The sequence below is a fragment of the Myiozetetes cayanensis genome, unplaced genomic scaffold (assembly GCF_022539395.1).
Source record: "Myiozetetes cayanensis isolate MyiCay16 unplaced genomic scaffold, myiCay2020 scf12, whole genome shotgun sequence".
Taxonomy (NCBI): Eukaryota; Metazoa; Chordata; class Aves; order Passeriformes; family Tyrannidae; genus Myiozetetes; species Myiozetetes cayanensis.
In genome coordinates this window covers 2,202,409-2,226,104 of record NW_026086826.1, presented here as the reverse complement: position 1 = coordinate 2,226,104, position 23,696 = coordinate 2,202,409, and the positions used below count along the sequence as shown (strand labels likewise).

General features: G+C 42.8%; 1 protein-coding gene across 3 annotated transcripts; it reads left to right on the top strand.

Moving 5' to 3' along the window:
- Positions 1 to 245: 245 nt before the first annotated feature.
- On the top strand, positions 246 to 23,536 carry MIGA1 (mitoguardin 1). 3 transcript variants are annotated; one of them, XM_050307243.1, is made up of 16 exons: positions 246 to 394; positions 1,027 to 1,197; positions 2,310 to 2,487; positions 2,974 to 3,110; positions 3,338 to 3,464; positions 3,878 to 4,014; positions 4,745 to 4,868; positions 13,532 to 13,632; positions 17,321 to 17,439; positions 17,639 to 17,711; positions 18,030 to 18,116; positions 18,252 to 18,350; positions 18,639 to 18,773; positions 19,683 to 19,736; positions 20,163 to 20,279; positions 20,594 to 23,536. In XM_050307243.1, the coding sequence occupies exons 2-16, from the start codon at positions 1,099 to 1,101 to the stop codon at positions 20,810 to 20,812; spliced, it is 1,806 nt and encodes a 601-aa protein (XP_050163200.1). In that variant the 5' UTR covers positions 246 to 394; positions 1,027 to 1,098; the 3' UTR covers positions 20,813 to 23,536. The 3 variants fall into 3 exon arrangements, with proteins under 3 accessions (XP_050163200.1, XP_050163202.1, XP_050163201.1); XM_050307245.1 differs by lacking the exon at positions 246 to 394 and adding an exon at positions 724 to 867; XM_050307244.1 differs by lacking the exon at positions 246 to 394 and adding an exon at positions 794 to 946.
- Positions 23,537 to 23,696: the final 160 nt, after the last annotated feature.

The following is a 23,696-nucleotide window of genomic DNA, read 5'->3' as shown; positions in this document are numbered from 1 at the left end:
GCAGGGCAGGGCCCGCCCCGCACACACACCCGCACACGCAAACCCGCACACACACAGTCGCACGCACACCCGCACAGAGGCGGGCGCGGCTGCCGCGGTGCGGGCGGGCAGGAGGATTCGCGCCCCGGTCAAAGATGGCGCCGCCGAACACCTCTGCCAGCCCTGCGTGAGCGCTGCCCCGCACAAAGATGGCGGCGCCAGGCCCCGCCCCGCCCGCAGCGCGGCGGGAGCCTGCCCGGCGCTAAGATGGCGGCCGCGGGCTCCTGAGGGCGCGGCGTTGTCTCCTTCTCTGCCCGCCTTCCCGGGCGCTGCTCGCTGTGCCGGAAGCGGATCCCGGCGGTCCCCGGGCAGCGCCGGGGCGGCAGCGGGAGCGGAGGGAGCTGTCCGTGGGCAGGTAACCCAGGGCGGCCCCGGGGAGAGGCGCGCCCGCCTTGGCCGGGGCTGAGGGGCGCGGGGGGTACCCCGGCTGTGCCCGCCGCCTGCCCGCGCTGCGGAGGGCTCGGCGGGGCCGGGCTCTGCCTCCATCGCCTCCCTCCCGCCGTGCCGCGGTGGCGGCCCCTGGTCGCGGGTCGGAGGCTCCGCGTTGTGCCGGAGCCGCGGGAGCGAGCATTGGGCGGGCATTGCGTCAGGCTGTGGGCTCGTTCCTCGCGGTGTGTCCGCCCAGGGACGGCAGCTCCGGGCGGCGTGAACTTGTCCTGCCTGCTCTCAGGGCCGGTAATTCTTCTGGCTGGCAAACACGGCCTTCCGGCAGCAGCGATCTGAGGAGCGGGGTTGTTGCCGCGCGTGATTTGGAGGATGTGGTCAGTGAGGTCTGTGGAGCCCGGGCTCGTCTGCAGGTCCGCCCGCAGCGGGCCCTGAGCTGAACCGGCAGGTTTATTTTGCTGTCTCCTCGCCCGGTCTTGCCCGTACTCAAGAGCATCAATCAAACAAGTCGTGTACCTGTTATGTAAGAGATTCGAGCTCGCAGAAGGAAAACTGTCCGGGGTTTTCTATTGCGTAACTTGGTGTGTATCCTTGCTTTGACAGAGCCTTCCGGAGACCGTCTGTGCTTGCTTTCGAGAGAGCTGCGCTTGATGAGGTTATGGGAGAGAAGGAGCCATGTCAGAAGAAGGGGTTACTGAGACACGATTTTCTCTCAAGACGGCAGCTTTGAGGGTGTTTCATCTCCCCCTTTCTTGGTATTATTCTCTTAACCAGGTAATAAATATATTAGCTAAATACTGTTGCTTTTGTCCTACGTACTCTTGTGATCTTGATGTGAATTAAATTTGTACAGAATGCCCTGGGGCTTAGTTTGTTCAAAACACTGAACTAACATAAGCAGGGCTTTTTGTCTATTTCTGCTAATAAATGCTTAGTACCTCATCACCCATCTGCTCTACCTGCAGTGTCTCTGTGGCTCCATTTTGTAACAGTGCAATGATTCTCACCAAATATTGAAATCCTGGTTTTTTCCTGTAGAATTTTGGGATATTCAAAAATTAAACCTAACTCACTAAATTTTGAATAATAATGTCAAATGTGGTGTGAAATACTTTATAGATTACCAGTGCTGCTTGCCAGATTAATTTGAATGATAATTCATTAATGTAAACCAAAAACCCTTATTCTAGCTTTTGAGTCACTTTTATTTGATGAAGTAAGGGCCACAGTGACTAAACCAAGATTCTTTAAAAGCAGACTGGTTTTTAAACACCCTCAGTCCTTTATGCTGGTTTTCTTTGTTCCATTTGACTTCTGGAAAGATTTCCTTCAAAGGAAATCTCAAGGCTCCATTCATCACACTGCTTCTGTTTACAGGTGGCCCTGGAGTCTGTAATGCAAAGGATGAGAAAAAGAGTTTCTAGTTGGCTGTGCAAAATATGGCCCAGTAGATTTCTTTTTCCCATTCTTTGTATGCTGAATGATTGACAAGAATAACTAGACAGAAGTTTATAATATGAATACAAATAGTATTTTTAATAGATGTTAGTTCTGCTTTCAAAACCCGTTTTTAACTGTTTATTTAGAGAAATGTGCTTAAATACATCTTTTTCCCGAGTTGAAACACCACACAAACGTTGTCCTTAGGATCCTTCACAGGGCAGGAAATTGTGTGGTTATGAGGGGTGAGTTCCTTCTCAATGTTTTTTTTGCTGTTAGAGAATTAATTGAAGCCCTGCATCGTCCTGGCATTAGGAAAATTAAAAAAAAAAAAACAAAAAAGGATTATTAGAAAGTTATTTGCTTAGCAATGTACCTCATAGTTCTTGGTGCTGCAAGCTGGCTCTCAGTGTGAGTATTCTCACCAAAGTCACACTTGTTTTCAGGTAAAGCTCTCCCCTGGGTTGAAGAAGCTCTTCACAGTCACAGCAGTGAGTGCAATATCAGTGATTTTTCTGGCCCATCACTTCAAAAGGAGACGGGGAAAGAAAAACAAGAAAGTGCCCCCATGGGAACCAAATCATCTGGTGTTGGAGTGCACCAAAGCAGCTGATTCAGAAAAAGGTACATCTTGGAAACCCCCAAGCTGGGGTTTTTGTTGTTGTTGTTGCTTTCTTGGAGAGGAAGAAAAGGGCTGTGAGGGGATGGGTGTGCATAGCAGGAATCAACCATTTATTTTCCTTTAATCATAGAATAGTTTGAGTTGGAAGGGACCTTAAAAGGTCATCCAGCCCTGGTGCCCGAGGCTCTGCTGACAGACCCCTCAGAGTGCTTTCTGAAAGGCCACAGGAATGGATGTATCTTAATACTGAGAAATGCAGATGAATTTTTATAGAATAGGGAAATAATTATGCTCCAATGCATAGTTGTTGTTATGGGTAGTGACTGTTCTAATGTGTAATTTTCACACAGAACTCTAAATAAAAGAACAGTTGTTTGCTTCTAAACTGGACTTTATTGAGAAGAGTAAATTCAATTCTCGTTAGAATTGCAAAGGATGTGATGTTTTGAGTTTGTGGGAGCTTGCAATAAAATGAGTGTCTCTCTTAGGTTCCAGTTGTTCCAGCAGTCGACAAAACCTGACCCTTTCTCTGAGCTCTGCCAAGGAAAAAGGATCTCAGTCTTGTATCTATGCAAATGGAGGGCTTTTCAGCAAATACTCTGGTTCAGTCCAGAGCCTGACCTCGGTAAGTGAAAGTGTTTCGAGGCTCCTGAGTGCCTGTTGGCTTGCACTGAACATGCATCCAAAGGTTCCCCTGAGCAAACTGCACAGGTGGCTGGAGATGCTGAGGTGCCAATTGTCCTTCCACAGTAAAATCAGCTTCCAGGCAGATGGCTGGGGTGTGATGTGGTTCCAGGGATCCTCTCTATAACAGCACTTCACAATCTGTGTTTGTGGTTTGTTTTTTTTAAGGTTCAGAGTGCCACCTCTTGTCACAGCTGTGCTTGTGCCAATTCTAATTCCTGGGATAAAGCGGATGACGATGACATCAAGCTTGTCAATATTCCAGTGACTACACCTGAAAACTTGTATTTGATGGGTAAGTCAGAATAGGAATATTCAGTAATGGATGTAAATAACTTCTTGGGTTTGTGGTGAAGTGAGACACAATATTGCTGAGCACATTTACATGAAACAATGAGATGCCCCTTGATGAGGAGTTGGTTGATGAGGAGTTGGTTGATGTGGGGTTGGTTGATGTGGGGTTGGTTGATGTGGGGTTGGTTGATGTGGGGTTGGTTGATGTGGGGTTGGTTGATGTGGGGTTGGTTGATGTGGGGTTGGTTGATGTGGGGTTGGTTGATGTGGGGTTGGTTGATGTGGGGTTGGTTGATGTGGGGTTGGTTGATGTGGGGTTGGTTGATGTGGGGTTGGTTGATGTGGGGTTGGTTGATGTGGGGTTGGTTGATGTGGGGTTGGTTGATGTGGAGTTGGTTGGTTGCTCTCCCCTAGGCATGGAGCTGTTTGAGGAGGCCCTGCGGCGCTGGGAGCAGGCGCTCACCTTCCGCAGCAGGCAGGCCGAGGATGAGGCCATCTGTGGCTCCATCAAGCTGGGAGCAGGAGATGCCATCGCAGAGGAAAGTGTAGAAGTGAGTACGTTCAATCTGCAATCTGGTGCTGCCCTTACAGTGTTTTATTGCCTCGTGTTTTATCACATGAATCGTTTAAAATCAGCGATTCCATTAGCAAACTTGAGAATTAATTCGATTTCCAGTTTGCTGGTGTTGCACTTAAAGCACATCTGACTTCATTCCTTTGGATTTTTTTTTTGGTTGGTTATCTGAAGGAGGGCGTGGTAAGAGAATTAGCATTATTTATTCTTTGGCAATTGCCACTGATGCATCAGTGTCTGCTTGTGGATTATTGTCGAGTTATCAAGTACTTCTCTGCACATAATCCCTTGGCTCATCCCTTTCTTTCATGATTATTTGCTTAGCAAAGGTAGGTCTCAGGAAGGATGATTAATTTGTGCATATTCCCAAATAAGATGCCTGAACTTTGTTCTCCTCCATTCCTATGAACTAAATGCTACAAATATTTTGGAGTGAACAGACACGTGTGGCTTTCATTTCCAGTGCAGTAAACAGGTGATTTAGAAGTATTTTAACATTCAGATTTGGGTTTTATTACACTACACAAAATAAATGTGTGCTCAGAAAAGTGTGTATGCTTTGGAAGTTGAAGTATCCACCTGACTGTTTGTAGGGGATTAATGTGCCACCCTCTGCTCTTTGAAGGCTTAACATGCTTAGATTTTCACAAAGCAGCCTTGCAGACTGTAAATGGGTAGGAAATCTCCTGATGTCTGTCTCCCTGCAGGATATCATCAGCGCTGAATTCATTCACAAGCTGGAATCTCTTCTCCAGAGAGCTTACCGCCTTCAGGAGGAGTTCGAGGCCACCCTGGGGGTCTCTGATCCTGCTGCTCTAGCAAACGATATCGGTGAGTGCTGCCAATTTACAGCCTTTTTGCTTCTACTGGTGGCTCTTGGTGAGGGGGTGGAACTGAAATATCCACGGGGCAGAATTATATTTATCAGTAAGTCAACAGGAAAATAAAAAAAAATCGTGTTCTTGCCATTATTATGTAGTGTTTGATGAAGTGCTTGTATTTTAGGTAACAATGGATTGAAAGGAAAGTATTTAAATATTTATCCAGTAAGATTATTTATCCGTTATTATTTAGACCCTTTTTATAGCGTGGGGGTGTAAGAGTGTTTTAGAAGTTTTATGCATCTTTTGAACTGCCAAACCGTGTGTGGTTTGTCACGATTTTTGTACCAAAAAAGAAAACCAAACTAGAAAGGCCTAATCTGAGCTAAATAATCGTTATCAAAGCCCTTATCCCTGGTGGTTGGAATTTATCACAGTTGTGAGTGACTAAACTGTTGGAATGGCAAACAAAATGAGGAGGTGCTGCCAGACATGCTGATTAAGTACTGATATTTATTGTTATTTGAGGGGTTGGTTTGGGTAGTTGTGCTCTCCCATAATTCAGGTGAAGCCTGTGGGCTCAAAGAGCTGCCAGATTTTAAGGGTGCAGGGTTAGTTTGGCAGGGTTGGTTGTTGGGGCTGGCACGAGGTGGCAGCACTGCCCTCTCTTACCCTGCATCCTCTGAGCAGGGGGGGAGTTAAATTTGGGTGCCTTTCTGACACTTGCAGACACCTGTGCATGTAATGCTTAAGGCAGAAACCCACCTGAATGTTTCATTTTAGACTTTCTGTCCTCAAAAAAAAAAAAAAAAATCAATAAAATGGTATTCAAAGGGAACTTCACATGATGTGCTTAGTTCTTGTTTTGCTTGGTTACTCTGCAAACATTCTACTAATAGTTTAGATTTTTAGGTGGGATAGCTGGATTCTTGTTTACCAAGAGCCTTCTGAGAATTTCATTCCTCCCGGGAATAATCAGTGATTTCTGGAGTTAGATGTGTGTTACTTTGTTATGGATTTTATTGTGCTGGGCAGATGAGCGATGGAAACAAGCAGTGAAGTGGTGTCAAACAATGTATCAAAGAATGCTCACTTTTCCAGAATGTTTTAGAGAGCAGCAGGACATCCCCTGCTTCCAAGTGCTGGGGTGCTCGTCAAAAAGAGTCAAAAAGAATCAGCAAGTCCAAGAAAATGGTGAAATCCCAGTGGTCAAAAGAAATGTAGTACAGCGTTCTTTACACTAAAAGAGGTGAACATTTCTATCAAGTTCTCACTTTCTGCTTTTTCTGGAAAGTTTTCTGTCCAACTGCTGGAGCTCCTGAACCCTCTCTCTGTCCCTGCTTGTCTGCTGGCCACAGGTGCTGCTCCTCCTCCTTTTCTTCTCATACTTGCCCTGACAGTTCTGATAATTACAGAATACTCAGATATTTCTAATTATTCAACTTTTAGCACTGCAGAAGATATAGGTATAAACAAATACATTTTATCCCTGGGATAGAATTCTATTAATGTAATAATTTTTTTTTAAAAATGCACATCATAATTTCCAACTCTGCAAGCTGTTTGTCGAGCTGTAAATGATTAATACAGGCCCTGGAAAGAACTTACATTTTAAATAGGTGAGTTATCATATAAACCAGCAGGATAAAAGAGGATTTCTATAGAAAAAAAATATATTTCTGGACATGAAAATTAAAGAAATAGGTAAGGCTAAACAGTGGTGGGTTTTGTGCTGTTCCTCTTAGTGCTGAGAATCAGCGTGGGGAGCCCACCAGTAATTTTCAGACAACATTAAAAGTAATCAATGCACACATTTGGATTTTTAAAACATTTTATTGTGTGTCACTTATGCAGTTTAAAACAAACAAAGTGCTGGAGCTGCTGCAGGAAAACCCCTCCCAAAGGTCTGTGCTGTGGGAGGGTTTTGGTGAAAGGTTTGTCTGGTTCTTTTTTTAATTTGCTTCTCACACTCCCAGATATGCCTGGCATTTTGGAGAGAATTAAGCACAGCCTTTAACCCAGTGACAAAAAAACTGTTTGAGAACTGATTCACATGTGAGGAACCTTTTTCTCCAACTGCTCTTAAAAAAACACCCAAAAATCAGTGAAGCTGTTGAAAGCTCATTTTTATATATTTTATTAACCCCGACTTCTGTAATGTTTTGCTGTCCATGGATTAATAACTAGATTAATAACTCTATTTTCCTTCCTGCCTCAAAAATGTTCCTGGAAAAATTTGAGTGTAGCATGTTTTATTTGATTATGCACAGGAAATGTTGTGTAATTCTCAGTCTCCAGTGAGGAGAGGAGCAGTTTGTAATAATTCATTTGCGTGTCCTATAAAATAATTTCAGAGTTGGGAAACTTTTTTATGCCAGCTGGAAAACTCCTGCTTGATTTGTGCTCCTTGAAGCACATTACATTAAATTGAATTAAATGACTTACATTAAATGACTTACATTTACATTAAATGATTCATTACTTCCTTGGAGAAGGACTAAACGTTTTTCTGATGGCTGAAACAGAGTTGAAACAGAAGAAATCAGCAGCTTTTTCTTTTTTTTAGGTGTAGAAATGTATTCATTCCTTGAAATGCTCATGTAAAGGATAGAAAGCATTACTAGCTAAGCCTGAAGAAAAGCCCAGAAAAGTGATTCCAATCCTCTTTTTAAAAAAATTACTGCACATTTTGAACACAAATTTTAGCTATTGAAGCTTGGTGAAGTTCAGTAACTGCTGAAAGAAATGGTGAGGTTTCTCAAATTGCAGCTTCTCGGTGGAACTCCTGATTTCTGACTCACAACAGAGTACACTCCAAGTGCAGATGTTTGAATTGGATAGTGTGTCTATCTGCAATATTTAAGATTTCTCTTTAAAGGCATGTTCTCCAATATTCTAAAAATGCAAAGCTAGCTTAGCATGGACGTGCAGTGAAGTTAATGGTGCTGAAAAATATTAGTATTTATAATATATGTGTCTCTGTGTTGGTGTTTGATAACCTGCAGTGGATCTTTGTGTTTCTCAAACCGTTTCAGCAGTGGCTCAAATGATGTTCCACTGTCCAGAGAGCAGCACTGGAGAGCTCAGGGTCACTGAGCCTGGAGGGTGGTGTGGACAGGGATTTACACAAACACTTCCACTGAGGTCACCAAGCCTGTCTCTGCTTTTTGAGCACCTTTGTTGCCGTTTTTCCCCAAGTGTGCAGCTATTTCTACACCCCGGGGCTTGCCCTTAAATGGCACCCCTGGCACTGCCTCCTTTGTGTCCACACCAGGGCTGGCTGAGCCCTCATCTCTCTCACTTCTTGTGTCCCAACAGTGTCCCAGCTGTTCCTGCTTTCCTCAGAACGTGTGAGCAGCTGCAATTGCCTCCTTCCCACACCTCTTTCAGCAGGAGCTTCCTGATTCCCCAATTACCTGGTCAAACTCTTAATTACTCCCTCCGTCTTTTACCTTTCTCTCTGGCCATCGGTTTTAAATCCCTGTTAAAAAAACCCCACATATTCACCTTGATTTAATAACCACTTGCCTGCCTTTTGAGAAGTGATTTATTGGATAGATTTATTGGATAGAGTGGAAAGAGGCTTCCAGAGGCAGGAAGTTGCTTTTTTAATTTCTCCTTTTGCGTGTTCTTGTGACGCATTCTTAGCGAGTTACAGTTCAGAAATTCTTTTTCTCAACTGAAAAAGGATGTACATGCACTTGTCTTCTGGGTGTTTACATACCTTGTGAGTATAAATGCTGGAGAGGCAGGGAAAATCACTGCAGACAGATGGCAGGCAGTGAGGGTGGGATAAGTGGTTTATTTTCCTGGCTGGAGAATGGCACTGTGAGGTTACATCGACTGAGGATCAAGAACGAGTTTTGGCCCACGGGGGGTCAATTCCTGTCTTAGAACTTCTGCTAAAAAAAATCCCTTCTTGCATTGCAGTCTGCTTTGAAGAGGGGCTTGCCTGAAACATTGTTGGGGTTGTTTTTTAGCACTGGCCAGGTAAAACTGTATGTGGGAGCAAATCTGGTTTGGGGGAAAGTTACAACCAAAGCTTCAGTGAACAGTAACAATGGGGGGAGCAACATTTATTATTTGTGTCATTTTTCTCTCATGCATGTGTTTGTGCAGTTGATTGCTAAAATGGGTTTTACTTAAACATGTGGTTTACTTCAATTCTGATGGTTCAAGCTAAAGCTGGGCTTTTTTTAACAAAGTGGTGTAAATTGTCTGGTTCCTTGTGGGATGTGTGGTGAGTGCACAGGTCCCAGCTTAGCTGATAATGCTGTGTGCTGTGGTGGGGCTGGCTCAGGAGCACATGTCGATCACACCAGGCTGTATTCTCTGCTCTATTTAAAGCTGCCCCTGTTCCACTTGTAGATATGTTGGGAATATTTAAAGTGTGCCCATTTGCAGATAGCGTGGCCCCATCAGCAGCTACTCCAGCAGGTGTAGGTAAAGTTGCCATCTATCAGTGTATCAGCATTTGGCAACCTTACTGTGGTTTTAATAAGTTTTCTTAAAAATTTGTTTGGTAACTGGTGTTTTTTAGTAAACTGAAGGTCCAGAGGAACTCTTCATTCTGGGGATAGAAGGTATCAGCCTTTTTTTTTTTTTTCTGATACTGCCTTTGTACATGGAAGTGGAATTACCAACTGCTGGACAGAATACTTGTCTTTTAATGGAAGAACAAAGGATTATTTGGGCTCCTTTTGCCAATCTGTCTCACTTGCTCTGGAGTGGCAGCATCCCTACAGTGTGATTTTTCTGCCTAAAGAAAAACCTTCCCAGAAATCTTGTGTTTAAAATCTTAACCAAGAACATGTTGGATGGTCCCATAGCCTTGTGCTGTGCCCAGCAAAATAATCTTTATGCTGGAACACTAAACTGTTTGTTCTTTCCTTTTTTCTATAACAAATTAGGAAACTAATTTGTAAAAAAAAAAAAAAAAAACCCTACAAAAAATAATTAGGATTGCAACAGGTTTCAGGAGCTGAGCAGCAGTTGCTGATTATTCTTGGCCTTTTCCATCGCCCCAAGGGTGGTCAGAAATGAAAATTTCCTGTAAAGAATAGGGATTTAAACCTGGAAATCAAGGCAGATCCGCTGATTTTGAGCTTTGAGGTAAAGAAAAGCTGTGTTAAATTGTAACCCTGTGGAAGTGTAGAACCCTATAACGTGCAGTTATGAGTAATCAGTTTCCATTTTGGAAGAAGTGAAAAGCTGTGCCAGGGGGAGCCCTAAAAGTGACGTGGAGTTTCCACAAGATCCAGGTCTCGGATGTGTTAATTCAGGTTATAAAATTCACGTTGGGTGGTGCTTTGTTCTCTCAAAATTCAGATTGCAGCAATCCCCACAGTAAATGTGTGTTTGCTCCCCTCTGCCCCAGGAGTGCAGAGCTCCTCGTGCTGAGAGGTCTTTCTATTTTGAGGGCTTGGTGTGGTGATAAAACCATCCTGCAGTGATTCAGGGACAGCTCTGCAATAAAGTATTTTTATCCTTTTGATAATTCCTTGGCTTAAAAAAAAAAAAAGGAAAAGATTGCGACTATCGGAAAATATTCCAGCCCAGTTGTCGAATTCATGGAAAAATTCATCAGCAGATTTAAATCTTGAAGGAAACATTGGATTTGTCACCAGTGCAGGATATCAAACCTCTCTGATATTTCCTAACACTCCCCTGTAGGTGAATGTGCTTGTGTCTGTGGATTACAGGCAGTAAATTGTATTTACGTTCCCTATTTTAGGTACACTTGGTTTTCAGGTGGAGAGACTGAAATGATTGCTTGTGCAGAAGCATTTTGTGCTCTGTTTGCCTTTGCTAGGTGAGACCATCCAAAAGGAGTTGATTTTACTGTTCCAGTATCCATGTTGGTTTGGTTTATTACACCATTTAACGTGTACTCAGCAGATAACATAACTTCATGGACAAAGTCAGCACCTGAATATCTCAAAATAACCAAATTATTATAAACATCACAGAAATTGCTATCATTTCTTTCCAAAGGACGTGGAAAATATCTTGAAGGTTATTGTAAGCATCTTCTCCCAGATGACAAATACTGCAAATCAAGTACATCTCCATTTTCAGGTGCATTTTATTGCCTGTGTGTGTAAACTTAGTGGGTTGCACTCTTAAACTCTTGAAGCGTTCTGTGCTCATGGAGAATGTGTTACTGTCATCTGTGCACCTGCTTTTAAATCAGCTTTTAATCAGCTGGACTACTCTTGTCTGAAGAACAGCATCAAAGTAATAAATAATAAATTTGGTTAGATGTTTTTAAAGACCCTGACCTGCAGTGCATTTTCACTCTGAAGGCAGTAGCAGCTTTGTTCATGTGCAGGTGGGTGAGATGATCCCAGATATTTATGTTAGGGGAGGATTTAAACACATCATTTAACAGGAGCTCTTAAACCCAGAATACTCTGTGTGGATGCCCTGCCCCATTCTTGGCTTGCCATTTTTCTCCTGTCATCAGAAGGTGCCATCTGAAGGGTTGGGGTTGTTTTCTTTTTACAAATAGGACAGAAAATTCCCTGCTTTCCGGTGCCTCCTGTAGACTCCATGTAACGCTGGAGCAGCTGCTTGGCTGGACTAATGATGCTTTAATGAACATTCAGTCAACACTCTCGGCTCTAACTATTTATAACTGTAAATAAAGCTGCTCTGGGCTGTCCCAGCAGCAGGGGTGACACACCACTGTGCCACTCGTGCCTTGCTGGAGGACTGGGACACGTTCTGGTGGATCTGCAGCGTGTTGGTTGGTGCTCCTGTGCTGTCTGACCTGGGTGGTTGTAATTCAGAGCAGCAGAGCACTGGGCCCTGCTGCTCTTGGGGGGCCCTGACCTCTCACAAGTGGATTCCTTTGCAAGGTTTTCTCCTCTTTGGAGTCTTTACAGTCCCTCCTTTCTCCTCTTGCTCTCCTGCTCGTGACGTGTTGACTGCTGTGATTTTCCACTGACGTGGAGGGCTGGGTGGGACAAGAACCCCTGGCTTTAATGGTGACACTCAGAGCTAAAATCCCAGGGAGTTCTTGGCCAGTGAGTAAGTGCTTTCCTTTTTTAAATGCTTCAGTAAGTGCCAGGCTGGCTGGGGAGCTCGGGCCGTGTTTCAGTCAGGGTTGGCAGGAAGATAACACATGAACACTCCTCAGAGCTCCAGCACGTGATGAGAAGGTGAATGCTTCCTGCTGGGATGCTGCAAAGTTAATTTGGGTGCAGTTCCATCTCTGAGGTGGGAGTTTGCTCTGAGAGTTTAGAGGGTTAGCTCTGTACTCTGTCTTACCATGCAAACCCACCAGAGCAAAGGCAGAGAAATATTCTAGACCAGTACACTGGGATGTGGCTTGATTTTTTTAAATCTTGTTTAATGTTCAATAGATAGTTGTTTGCAAAACCTTATAAAGCTAAGATTAATTTCACAGACATTACCAATGCTCTGCATTTTTCCATTTTTTAATGCCCTTAGTCTGACTTTATAACCACATTTTAAGTGCATTTTGAGGCACTACAACCACGAGCCTCGATGGCAATTCCTGTTGTCGTTGTCACATCTGAAACTCTCCTTCGTCCTCTTTGCCAGCAGAAGTGAACCCAAAATAACTGCTTGGCTTCTCCAATCAGTGAGGTATATTTGGGGCTCCCATTCTTGCTGGTGTCCCTTCCCTGAAGGAATTCCAATCCCTGAGGACTGGGATGAGTGTGGGGGCAGTGGCAGGCGCTGCTGGGCGGGTTCATCTGCAGCTGTTCATTCCAGGAGCCTCTTTGTGTCCTCCCTCCTGTTCTGGTGTCGAGGAATGTTCTCTTGCTGTGCTTGGTATGCCCAAATCACTTGCCAAAGGTGTTATTTCACTCAGCACTACCCACCTTCTTTTAATTTTTTATATTTTTGGGGGCATAACCTGCAAATTTTGTGCCTTTTTCTGCAGTAGTTGTGTTTTGTTTGAGTGAAAACACAGATATTCCATATTGAGCTGACTAACATGTTAAAAACATCCTGGCTGGGTGAGAGTTTCAGGCTGCACTAGAACACTTGGAATTGTGAGGTTTTCAAGAAATAAAGATGTATTCAAGGTTTTATCATCTCTGGAGCTTCATGTAAGCTATCACAGGCTGAATGCAAGACCTGCAGAAAAACCCCTGGTGCTGTGATGTTCTGGGCTGGGGTTCCTTCATTTACACCCCTTCTTTCTTTAAATACATGCAGAATAAATTTCAGTTCAGCAGCTCTTCTGTGAAAAAAGACATGAAAAGCAGAAAATGAAACAAATTCCAGTGAAGCTAAAACTTGGGGGTGTTTTTTATTCATGGACTTTTACTTAGAACAGTGTTTCTTGGTGACTGAAACACTGAGCACTTGTTACATAGCATGACCAAGTTAAAAACTTAACAGTGCTTAGATCGACATAGCAAAGAAATATAAGATAGAAAGATCTTCAGAAGTCTATAAAGGAAAAGGGAAAACCCCCTGGGCAAGTGGTTTTTTCCTTCTCCCAGTTGATTGTGGGTGATATTTGAAAGTCCACTTCGAAGGCAGAAAAATGCAGTCCCCTTGACACGTGTTAGTGGGTCGTAAAGAGAATTTACTCTCACAGCTGTCTATGTACTATGTTCAAGTATACATGAAACACACTTTCAAGGTGTAAATGGAATCTGATAAACTTTTTTTATTCTTCTTATTTTAAAGATAAAAACACAGACGTGACGGTGAAGGATAACGGGGATGATTTCTGCCTTCGGGACACGCTGAGCATTGCATCGACAGACTCCTTTGTCTCCACAGCTGAGGTGAGGCTGAAAGATTGCTCTTCTAAAGATTCATCAATCCATGTGAACAGTGAACAGAAGAATCCTGATTTTTTGCTAGTCGTTGTAAGCAAAAATGCATTCCTCTTATGTGGGAAAAAAAAGAAGCTTTCCAGGCTTAGCTGTAAGCAGCTTTTGGGGTTTTTTTTTTGAGCACTGGCAGAGTGTTCCCCCAACTCCTTGACAGTTGTTTTTGAAAAATACACCAGATTTTCATGAGAGAAGAAGCAGTGAGTTGAGGCTATAGTAGCTCCTTTCACTGTGAGCTGCATTTTCCTGTTCATCTTCCTCACCACACTGTAAAGATCTATGCAGAAGGCTTTGTATGTTTTACAGCTTTTTTGTTTGTTTGACTCTGGGGGGGGTGTGGGGAGTCAAGTGGGGCTCCCACTGGCTCAGAGGAGCCTCTGCTGTGGAGGAACCTCAGAAAGTCTCTGGAGCTGGGAATGGGAGTGCCAGGGAGCCTCTGGAATGGTCACACAGGGAAACTTCCCTAGCAAGGTAACACATTTCATCTAATTTTGTCTAATCTTCCTGGATAGGAGCACAGGGGATACATAAAGAAACAATCTTGGGTTATTGCCTGGCAGCTGAAGTCTGCTGCTTGAAGTGTTGGAAGCATCTCCCAGGCAGGGACACGCTTTGTGAGGGAGGAGTGTCTGCTCTTGGGGTCTCTTGAACAGCACTTTTCTCCAAAGAACAGGAAAGGCATCAGTAGGTACATTTTGTGATAGATGTTGCTCTCACATATGCACTGCAGCTCAGCTGCTGAAGGGAGAGTTGCATGCACATTCTCTGCAGTTATCATCTGACTGTCTGTTAGAGGGTCTGTTTTTCCACAGCACAGTCACCTTGATTTAGTCACTCACATTGTTGAGATGCCTGGCATTCGTTCCTGACACAGATATTATCTGCAGAGACTAGTTACTCTTTCCTGTAATCTGCACAAGACCACAGTTCAAGCTTGCTTTAACTCTTGAGAGGAGCTGTAAACCCCGGTAGTTTGTACGTTTTGGTTGTTTCTTTTTTTCCCCATGGACTTTCACAGTGTTTTTGCAGGTATGTGAAGATGCTCAGGTGGCTTGCTTGGCTTAAAAAAAACAAACAAACCAAAAGCAAGCAACCAAACAGAAACAGCCAGGATGCATCCCCTCAGTGGAATCATCATCCTGTCCTGAAGCTGTGCTGTCCCAGCGGGTGCTGAGGAAATGTTGGAGTCAGAACTGGCAATCTAATTGTCTTTACATATCCTGGAAACATCCTCTGCATTCTGATACCTCAGAGCCACTTCTGTCAACTCCTCCTTCCAGGACAAAGTTATGAGGGTGTTCTCTTCCTTTCCAGCTGTTCTGTAGTGCAAATATTTCTGGCAATGAGAAGGAGCAATAACTGCTACCCAGTGTGAGTGGAGAACAGTTCCAGCTCTGGTGTACCCGGGTTAGGATTGACACACCAGAGTCTGTTATTCTAGGCATGATGATAGCAGGTAGCTTCTTGTTCATCTGCTTTTTTCACCTTCTTGTTCTTGCACTAGCAGAAGAGTGGAGTGTTTTCATGTAGGCTAAGAGGGCTGAGCTTGGATTTGTCTCATCTTTGGATTTATCTCAGCTAAGGGCCAAACAGGCTTGTTCTTTCATCACAAGCTCCCTGATTGCAGTTACAATATTAATAGTTATTAATAAACTCCATGCCCTGATAGAAACGTTTAGCAAAGCTTTGAAATCTGAAATGGATACGTGTTTTATGCTGCTGTGTGATTTTTGCCCTACCAGGATTAGTAATTTCTCCTTTGCAGGGAAAGCAGAAGGTGGCACCACTTCTTGTGGTCACATCAGGCTGTGAGTTGTTTGTGTGGACACTCCCTTGTCATCCTTCCACATTGTGCCCTGTTTCAGTGCTGACACACAGTCAGATCAAATTTAGCTCCCTGCCCTGGGGAGGAATCAACTGTCCCAAAGCAAGGCCCAGATGCTTGGATGGCAGGTGACAGTGACACTGCTTGGATGGCAGGTGACAGTGACACTGCTGGGGAGGCAGCAGCAGTGCCGAGCTGTGCTGCTCTCCAACACCCTTAGGCTCTCAGAAGCACTGCAGAAGGGTGGTGAACACAACTGTTTGTCCTAATGAAGTCATTAATACTGTAGCCTGTGGTAAATAATGGCATCTTCTCCCCCGTTTGAGCCTGTGTGCCATCAGCCTGTGTCGATGAAGGTTGGTATCCTTTTCACAGTCCTGCTTTCCCATCTACTGTGATCAGAATAGCTGCCACCCTTGGCCAGAGCACAGCAGGGAGTGTGCCAGGAAAGGCCTCTGCCCTCTCTGTCCTGGCTTCCTTTTTCCATCTTCCTGACAGAAACTCCTCCCTGCTCTCCCTGGCAGCGTTTTCTTGCAGATCTCGGGTGGACCATAATTCAGTTTATTCAGGTTCTATCTCAGGTGTTTTCATTAGTATCACCATCTCCTCTTCCAACTTCCAAAGCCTGTTTCACTCTCATCCTGCAGCTACTTCTGGTGTTTTAAAACAATCTTTTCTCTGAATGTCTTTATCCTTTAAAGGGACCATCATCAGAATGTCAGGAATGCTGAGTGTTACAGTGCAGTGACCTTTTTATTAGGGGGAGCAAGCCAGAATTCCTCAAAGGTCTGGCACTGCTTATTTTGGTTGCATTCGTGTAGGTGGTTATTTTGGTTGGCAACAAGGTCTCTCGATGCACAGCTGAGAATTTTCTTTATTTATTAAGAAACAACTTGTGAGCAGCAAAGTAAATTAAAATTCCTGAGAATCCCAGGCTTTAAAAAACTATTGCAAGGTTCCAGAGGTTTGGTGCTTTCCAGCAGTGATTTCAGCATCTCTTTACTGGCAGAGGCAGCCCTGAAGCTGAAGTGTCCAGAGCAAACTGATTAGCACGTGAACCACCCGTGTTTCAATCTTCAGAGTTCAGTTACTTTGAGAGTTACTTTTTAAAGGCATTTCTAGGCTGTGTTTTTATAGCCTAGAAACACGGGTTTGTTTGCCCCGTGCAGGATATAAAAAATAAAAAGAGAATTAAAAAAATAATTTTTTTTTTGATTAATTCATTTTCTGGTTATTAACTAATCTGAATGATGTGTAAGCTTTTTTTCTTTTGCCCATTAATAATATGATGTATTTTTTAAAAAGTCTGTGAGTTCCCATTCATTGATAATGAAAATCACAGAATTAAAACTACCAATAACAAAAACCTTCTGGGAAGCCTGCCATACAACATTCTGAAATGCTGATGCTTCATCCCATGTGCTTGGGTAACCAGCAGACACATTTACCAGCCAAACAAAACCACGAGTGGGAGGATGTTCCTATTTCTGCCTTCCCAAAGCCTTGCACCATGCAATCATTCTGTGCTCTGTGACCTGGCACTTATTTTCTTTTAACATCTTCAAGACCCAGTAGATTTAACCAGACAATTTAAGAATTTACCTGGGCGAATTAAACAGAAAATCAAGGTTTAAAACTTGAAACTGTAGCTTGCAGATTTTAAGAGTGATGAAGCAAGTCCTGCCAGGTGTGGTGTACGAGTTGAGTGTTGCCCTGTCATTTAAGCAGAGGCACAAAAGGACCCACCTTTCAGTAGAGCAGCAGGAAAATCCGTTGATTTGCTCTTTAATGAACTTTTAATCAATGTTTTGGCAGCTGCCAGAGCACAGAGAGGCTCGGAACACCTTGGGGCTGGACTCCCTGTGCCACTGCCCGCTGTACGAAGAGGCCATGCACCTGGCAGAGGAGGGCAAGATATACTCCCGGGTGCTGAGGTACTGAGTGATGTCTCTTTAACTGTTTCCAAGAAAACCAAGACTTATACTAAAATATCCTCTCCAGAAATCATTGTTTTTAGGAGTTAATCGCACTAGGTTTGTTGTTTTGGTTTTTTTTTTTTTAAGAATTAAGACAGATGAATTTTCTGGTGCTTCTGTTCTGGGTGGTCTTTGAAAACTGTTCTGTTTTGTGCAGGACTGAAATGTTTGAGTGCCTGGGGGACAGTGACTTCCTTGCCAAGCTCCACTGCATTCGCCAGGCTTTTCAGGTAAATGAGGAGAGAGGGATTTGTCTGTCCTGTTAATCCAAACTGAAATCCGTGGCACTGAGTGCACTCTCTCTGTGCAAGCATTTTGAGAACTTGTTCTGTAATTAAATATTTCCTTCTTACTTTTGCATTTCTGTAGCTCTGAGGTGTATTTACAGAGGAACCCCAGTTTTATGATGAGCTTTGGAACCTTTGCACCAAAAGGTTTTTTTAGGAGCTTGCCCACTATATAGATAATTATAATTATATTGAAATGTTTAAGGTCGCTTATCATAACCTGTGCATGAACATAGCTGTATTTTCTGAACCCTTTTCTAGATAATTCTTTCAGAAACAGCAAACAGAATATTCCTTGCTGAAAGTGGAAGAAAAATTTTGTCTGCTTTGATTGTGAAAGCACGAAAGGTAAAAAGCCTTTTTTTAAAAAAAAAAACTGATGTTTTATTGTTTATGGAACTCCTACCAGAATTCACTTTCCACTGCAAATAAGCCAACATCTCTTGTGGAGTTTGCTTGATACTCATTGCTTTTACTTTCCAGAATCCAAAGAAATTTGAAGATGTCTTTGATGAAATGATATATTTTTTGGAACAAACAGATCACTGGGATAACACCGAAATGGAACTTGCTGCTCGAGGAGTGAGTCTGAATTTCGGAAAAGTTGCTTTTACCCTTAATAGGCTCTAAAGCCATAGAATCTAAAAATACAATTTTACAATTCAGAATTGTGGGAAAGGCAGCTCGCTCTTTGTTTGTGTTGCTGATTTAGAGAGCTGGCATCCACCAGTTTAGGACCAGAAAGTCATTTTTTTTTTAACTTCTCCTCTGCTGACATAGTATCTGTAATGCACTAGAAAGTGGTGCATGCTGAATTCCAGTGCTGGAACAGAAACTGGGTTACTCAGATCGTGTTCTCCTTCAACACAGGTGAAAAATCTGAATTTTTATGATGTTGTGCTGGACTTCATACTAATGGATTCATTTGAAGATTTAGAAAATCCACCCATATCGATACAGAATGTAGTAAATAACCGCTGGTTAAATTCCTCTTTCAAGGAAACTGTGAGTATTGATGTGCCATTTTCAGACTGATCCATCTGCAGTGTGGAGATGGTGTGATCAGTCAACAGTAGTGTGAGCATTCTGACAGAAATTCCTGTGTGTGCTGAGACTGCTCTGGTGCTCTGTGCTTTGTATCCTTACAGTCTAAAAACAAGAATAAATCCAACAACTGCAGGATAAAGGCTTTGTAAATTCCAGTTTAGCATCCAGTATAACTGAGTGTGCACCTGAAATACTCCTCAAGAGAATGAAACAGATTGTGTTATCGGGTTTTTCAAAATAGCAATTTAAAAGCTACAAGTCTGGGCCCAAAACACAGAGAATGATTAAACGTGTCAAAGAAAATACTTCAGCTTGTCCTGCAAAAAATACTCTCTGAAGGAGAGTCAGATGAGGACAGGAAGAAGCTCTGAGGGGGAAAAGCCCAGTGCTGATTATCAGTATATTGTATTTCACAGGTCCATATTTGGACAAAACTCCTTTGGCTGAATCTGAAGCTATTGCAAGAATGTTTTTGCTGCAGTGAAAAAGGACATTTCAATGTGTTCACATTCCACATAATATCTAAAATAGTTATTTATGTCTGAGCACGTGCCTTGGTGTAGAAGAGACTGGTCCTCAGTTAAACTAACTGTTGTAACTGTAAAATCAGCCCAGGATGCCAAATTACATTTGAACTGAACTAAAGAAAGTGTTTTAAAGATAGACCTGAGATAACAAGTATGAACTACCTATAAATTCAATTATTTCTATCAGCTGCTGTTTTGTAGTTTTAAACTTTGTGTTATCACAAGACTGGAACTGAGGAAAAGAGATGTCCCCAAAATATACAAGTACAGTATTCTGCAGATGAGTTCCTTTGAGATGAAAAATGATTTGGGCTTGCTTTTTTTTTCTTTTAACAATTAGGCTGTGGCTTCAAGCTGTTGGTCAGTCCTGAAGCAGAAGAGACAGCAAATGAAGGTAAGCTGCCCTTCAGAGTTACGTGGAACAAAGTTATTGATCAGCTCTGGAGAATTTCAACTTTAGACAAGAGGTTTCCAATTGTGGAAATGTAGCTCCTGGGGCCCTGACACCTGTTTTTTAGCAAAAACTGGAACTGAAAAGGTTTTTCAACCTGCTTTAGTGGTGACAGTAATTTCTCTGACTTGTCACCCCACACTGCTATCTCAGACTTTCACAGTCCAAGGTAATTAAGTTCATACCCCACCTGCTTATGGCAGGATTCTCAGCCCATCTCCCTGCATGATCTCCACAGTCAAATCCCATTCAATCCTCCCCTTTCCCCACCTGAAGATGAGTGTGTGTGGCTCTCATGAAGACTCACTGTTAAATAATGGAAATTTAGACTGAACTCGCTGTGTAACTTTTCCCTTTTTACATCCCCAGGTGCCTGATGGATTTTTTGCACATTTCTATGCCATCTGTGAGCATATCAGCCCAGTTTTGGCGTGGGGCTTTTTGGGCCCTAGGAATTCCCTTTATGACTTATGCTGCTTCTTCAAGGTTTGCAATGTTTGGGTTTTTTTAATTACCACTTATCTAAGTGAAAAAAAAAAAAAGCATAAACATTTCCATTTTCCTAAGATTAGGGCTAACAGTAAAGAACCATGAAAAATCAGTATTTTCTTATGAAATGTTTTTAAGCCTAGAACTGTTTTGTGCAAAGTCTCTTTTAGTCACTTCTATCTCAGCACCAAAATGGATGCTTTTGGGAAACACGTAACAGAAACAGCTGCTAGCATTGCTTACCTTTTTTTTCCTTTGTAAGGGAATAAAAAGGTTTTTTTCTCCTTCTTTTTTTCCCCCTCCTGCACTAGGATCAAGTGCTTTTCTTCCTCAAGGACATTTTTGACTTCGAAAAGGTGAGGTACTCGAGCATGGAGAGCCTGGCTGAGGATCTCACCCAGCTGCTGATCCGCCACACGGAGCTGCTGCTGGCCTACCTGGGAGCGGATTCCCTGAGACACGTGGGGGCCTGTGTGAGTGGCCACGGCCACGTCGTGACCGGGGGGCTCTTGGAAGCCAAAGTACAGTGATTCATTAAAATAAATCCGTGGCAAATGCCGGGGGGGTGCTCCTGTCCACCTTTCTCTCTCGTGCTGGAGCTGCCATGGCTCTTGGTGAGCGAGCCACTGGGAATGCATCGTGACACCGAGTGTGGAAAAGGACTCAGGGAGGTTCAAGGTACATCCAGGGAAAGAAATGGGGAGCGTGTTATTGTACATACCTAAATTAATTTTGCAGCCCAGCTGTCGCTGTATTTATACTTCATGTACCCCAGAGCTTTTTTCTGTAATATTTGGGTAAAGTTTATTTATGAGATACTGTACTTTTTGCACAGATGATTTGTAAGTGAAGCTGCTGGAGTTGTTCCCATTTAAAGGCTTTTACAGTACAAGGTGTTTGTTGCAGACTCTCATTGTTAGGTGTCCAGAAGGTGTTTTGACTGGGGTATCTGCAGTCTGGGATTCGTGTGACACGTGCAATAAAGCAGTCACACTCCCAGAGCTGGACATGTTGCCCCTGCCCTGGAATTCCATCTGTGTGGGTGTGAGCAGCAGTTCTGTGCTGCAGTGCAGGAAATGCAGGCACTCTGTGGGCAGGAATCACTGCCAGTGTGCATTTTGTACTTTGTTTTGTTGGAAAATATCTAAACATCACTAAGGTGTTTAAAAAATACTTATTTATATTTAAAAAGCTATGCTAGCTTCACCAATTAACTCACAACGTTTCCTTGTCCTAAAGCTGTTACTACCCCACGTGGTGGTAAATAAACCAATGCCATTCTCAGTCCATATGTAGCATTTCAAAATATATTTTTAAATAAGTGTGTACCATAAGATTTTGTTAATCATGAAACAGAATTGAAGGTGGTGCTTTCGAATTTAAAGCACTTCAGTCTTCCTCCCTTCTCCGTGGGAAGTCAGGTGTCTATTTAAGAAACTCAAATAATTGTTGGCCCTCTGTATGCTGTGGAAGCCTGAACTTCAGGCAGCACAGGCAGGAGGGAACTCACAGGGGTGGTTTTTCCTGTTCCAGGGGTAACAAATAACCAATGATGAGGCATAATCTTTGAATTTCTGTAAACTGAAGCGATGCTTCGTGGTTAGTTTAGGCTCTTAAACTGCACTTACATATGCTTTGCCACACAGAGCCAGCCCACCAGAATCTGCCCTGTGGCAAGGAATACTCCAGGGTAAGTAATTACAGAGCAATTCCAAATATTCAGGTACTTGAGAAGCATGTTGTTAAAAATCTAAGATATCAAAGCAGTCTTTGGCTAGAAACCTTTCACCTTTTGTTGCGAGCACAACCCAAAATGACGATATTCAAGAGGAGGACCTGTGTAACTGAATTTTGCTCCCTTGTTGTACTCATTTGATTAATACAAAACCAATGAAAATGTGTCATATGACTTGTGTGAAATGCCAACTGACTATAATTCATTTAACAGGAAAAAAAAAAAGTATAATTCTATGTGTAATAAACCAGAAATTCCAAATGCTGCTCTTGGCCTGTTTCAAGTTGCTGAGCTTGGCATTGTTCTCCATGCTGGAGTGTTTGGGTTTTTTTAATTTGCAATGTCTTCAGTGTGGGCATGTGAAGTTTTTTTCACCTCTCTCAACTTCTGAGCAGATAAGTACGTTTAAGCTATCTGTGTTTTGGCAGCTTATTGCAAGTCCGTGAATGACATGATATGGAACAGTAAAGGTGTCTTGTTGGGGTCATAATCGATAGGAATAGCTGGAAATTGTAGCAGAGCAAGTGGCATATTCCACAGCAAAGGCACTAGCTACGGGTAGCAAAGGAAACTCTTTGGTCTAATAAAATGATATGAAGAAAATTACACCTTAACACTCAGAAGTGCAGTTTCTCACAGAAGTAAATGTGTGTTGAGATTTTCACGTCATTTACAGAAAGCTCTTGAAGAAAGCCCAGCAGCACTGCCCACGAGGTTATAAATGTTTCCAGATACTTTAAAATTGGCCTTCTGTCAAAAACAAAAGGATTTTTTTTTTTTTTAAACAGAAGAATGAGAAAGTTCTGATGAAACACCAAAATATTTAGAAAATGGCAAAGAACTTGCTAATATCTGACTTGAAATAGGAGCACTTCCATGCACTCCTGGAGCTCTCAGCAGTCCACAGGATGGGGTTGGAAGTTGAACTGATGTCTTTCCCATCCAAAATAAGAAACAGAGGTTCAGGTTATTGTAGGATACCAACAAATACTTGACTCTCCTTGGAACACAGAACTGGCACCAGCTCTCTCAGAAGCTTCACCTGAGCTAGAGGTGTGTCCAGAGAACCTGCTGACAACCAGCCAGGTGGCCTGGGAATTTCAGAAGTGAAAACACAAGTGCCAGAGCTGCACCACAGCAGCGACAGGGTGATTCAAAATCAGAATTTCCACTATAATCTCTACATTTAGGTAGTTATGAATGCCACTTCCCATGCTAATAAGAACAAGCTAAATTTAAAAGCCATCTTCTTCTGCCATAACTGTGCTCCTAAAATCAGAAACGGTGAATGTGTAGGGATTATACACGAATCAAATATTTCTCTAATTTGTAATTTAGTTGTAATAACAATCTCACTTTTAATGTGTTCTTAATGATTATTATACTTTTCTTTTGTAGTCTCTGGTTTCTCTCAAAATGGACGTGTCAAACCAAGTGTCAGAGTAAGATCATTTGTGACCTTTCTATTGCCTAATGAAGTGCAGCTGTGTACATGAAATAAAATATTTCAGTGAAACAACTGTTGCTCATATAACTGTACCTAAAAAACTCGAATTTGCACGATTCTTGAAACCTGTTGCAAAATTATTCAATAGGGCAGGTGTTTTGATCCCAGCTAGCCACCTTGAAATGGGAATTTGCTGCCTGAAATCAACAAAAAGCAACTATGACAGAATTTA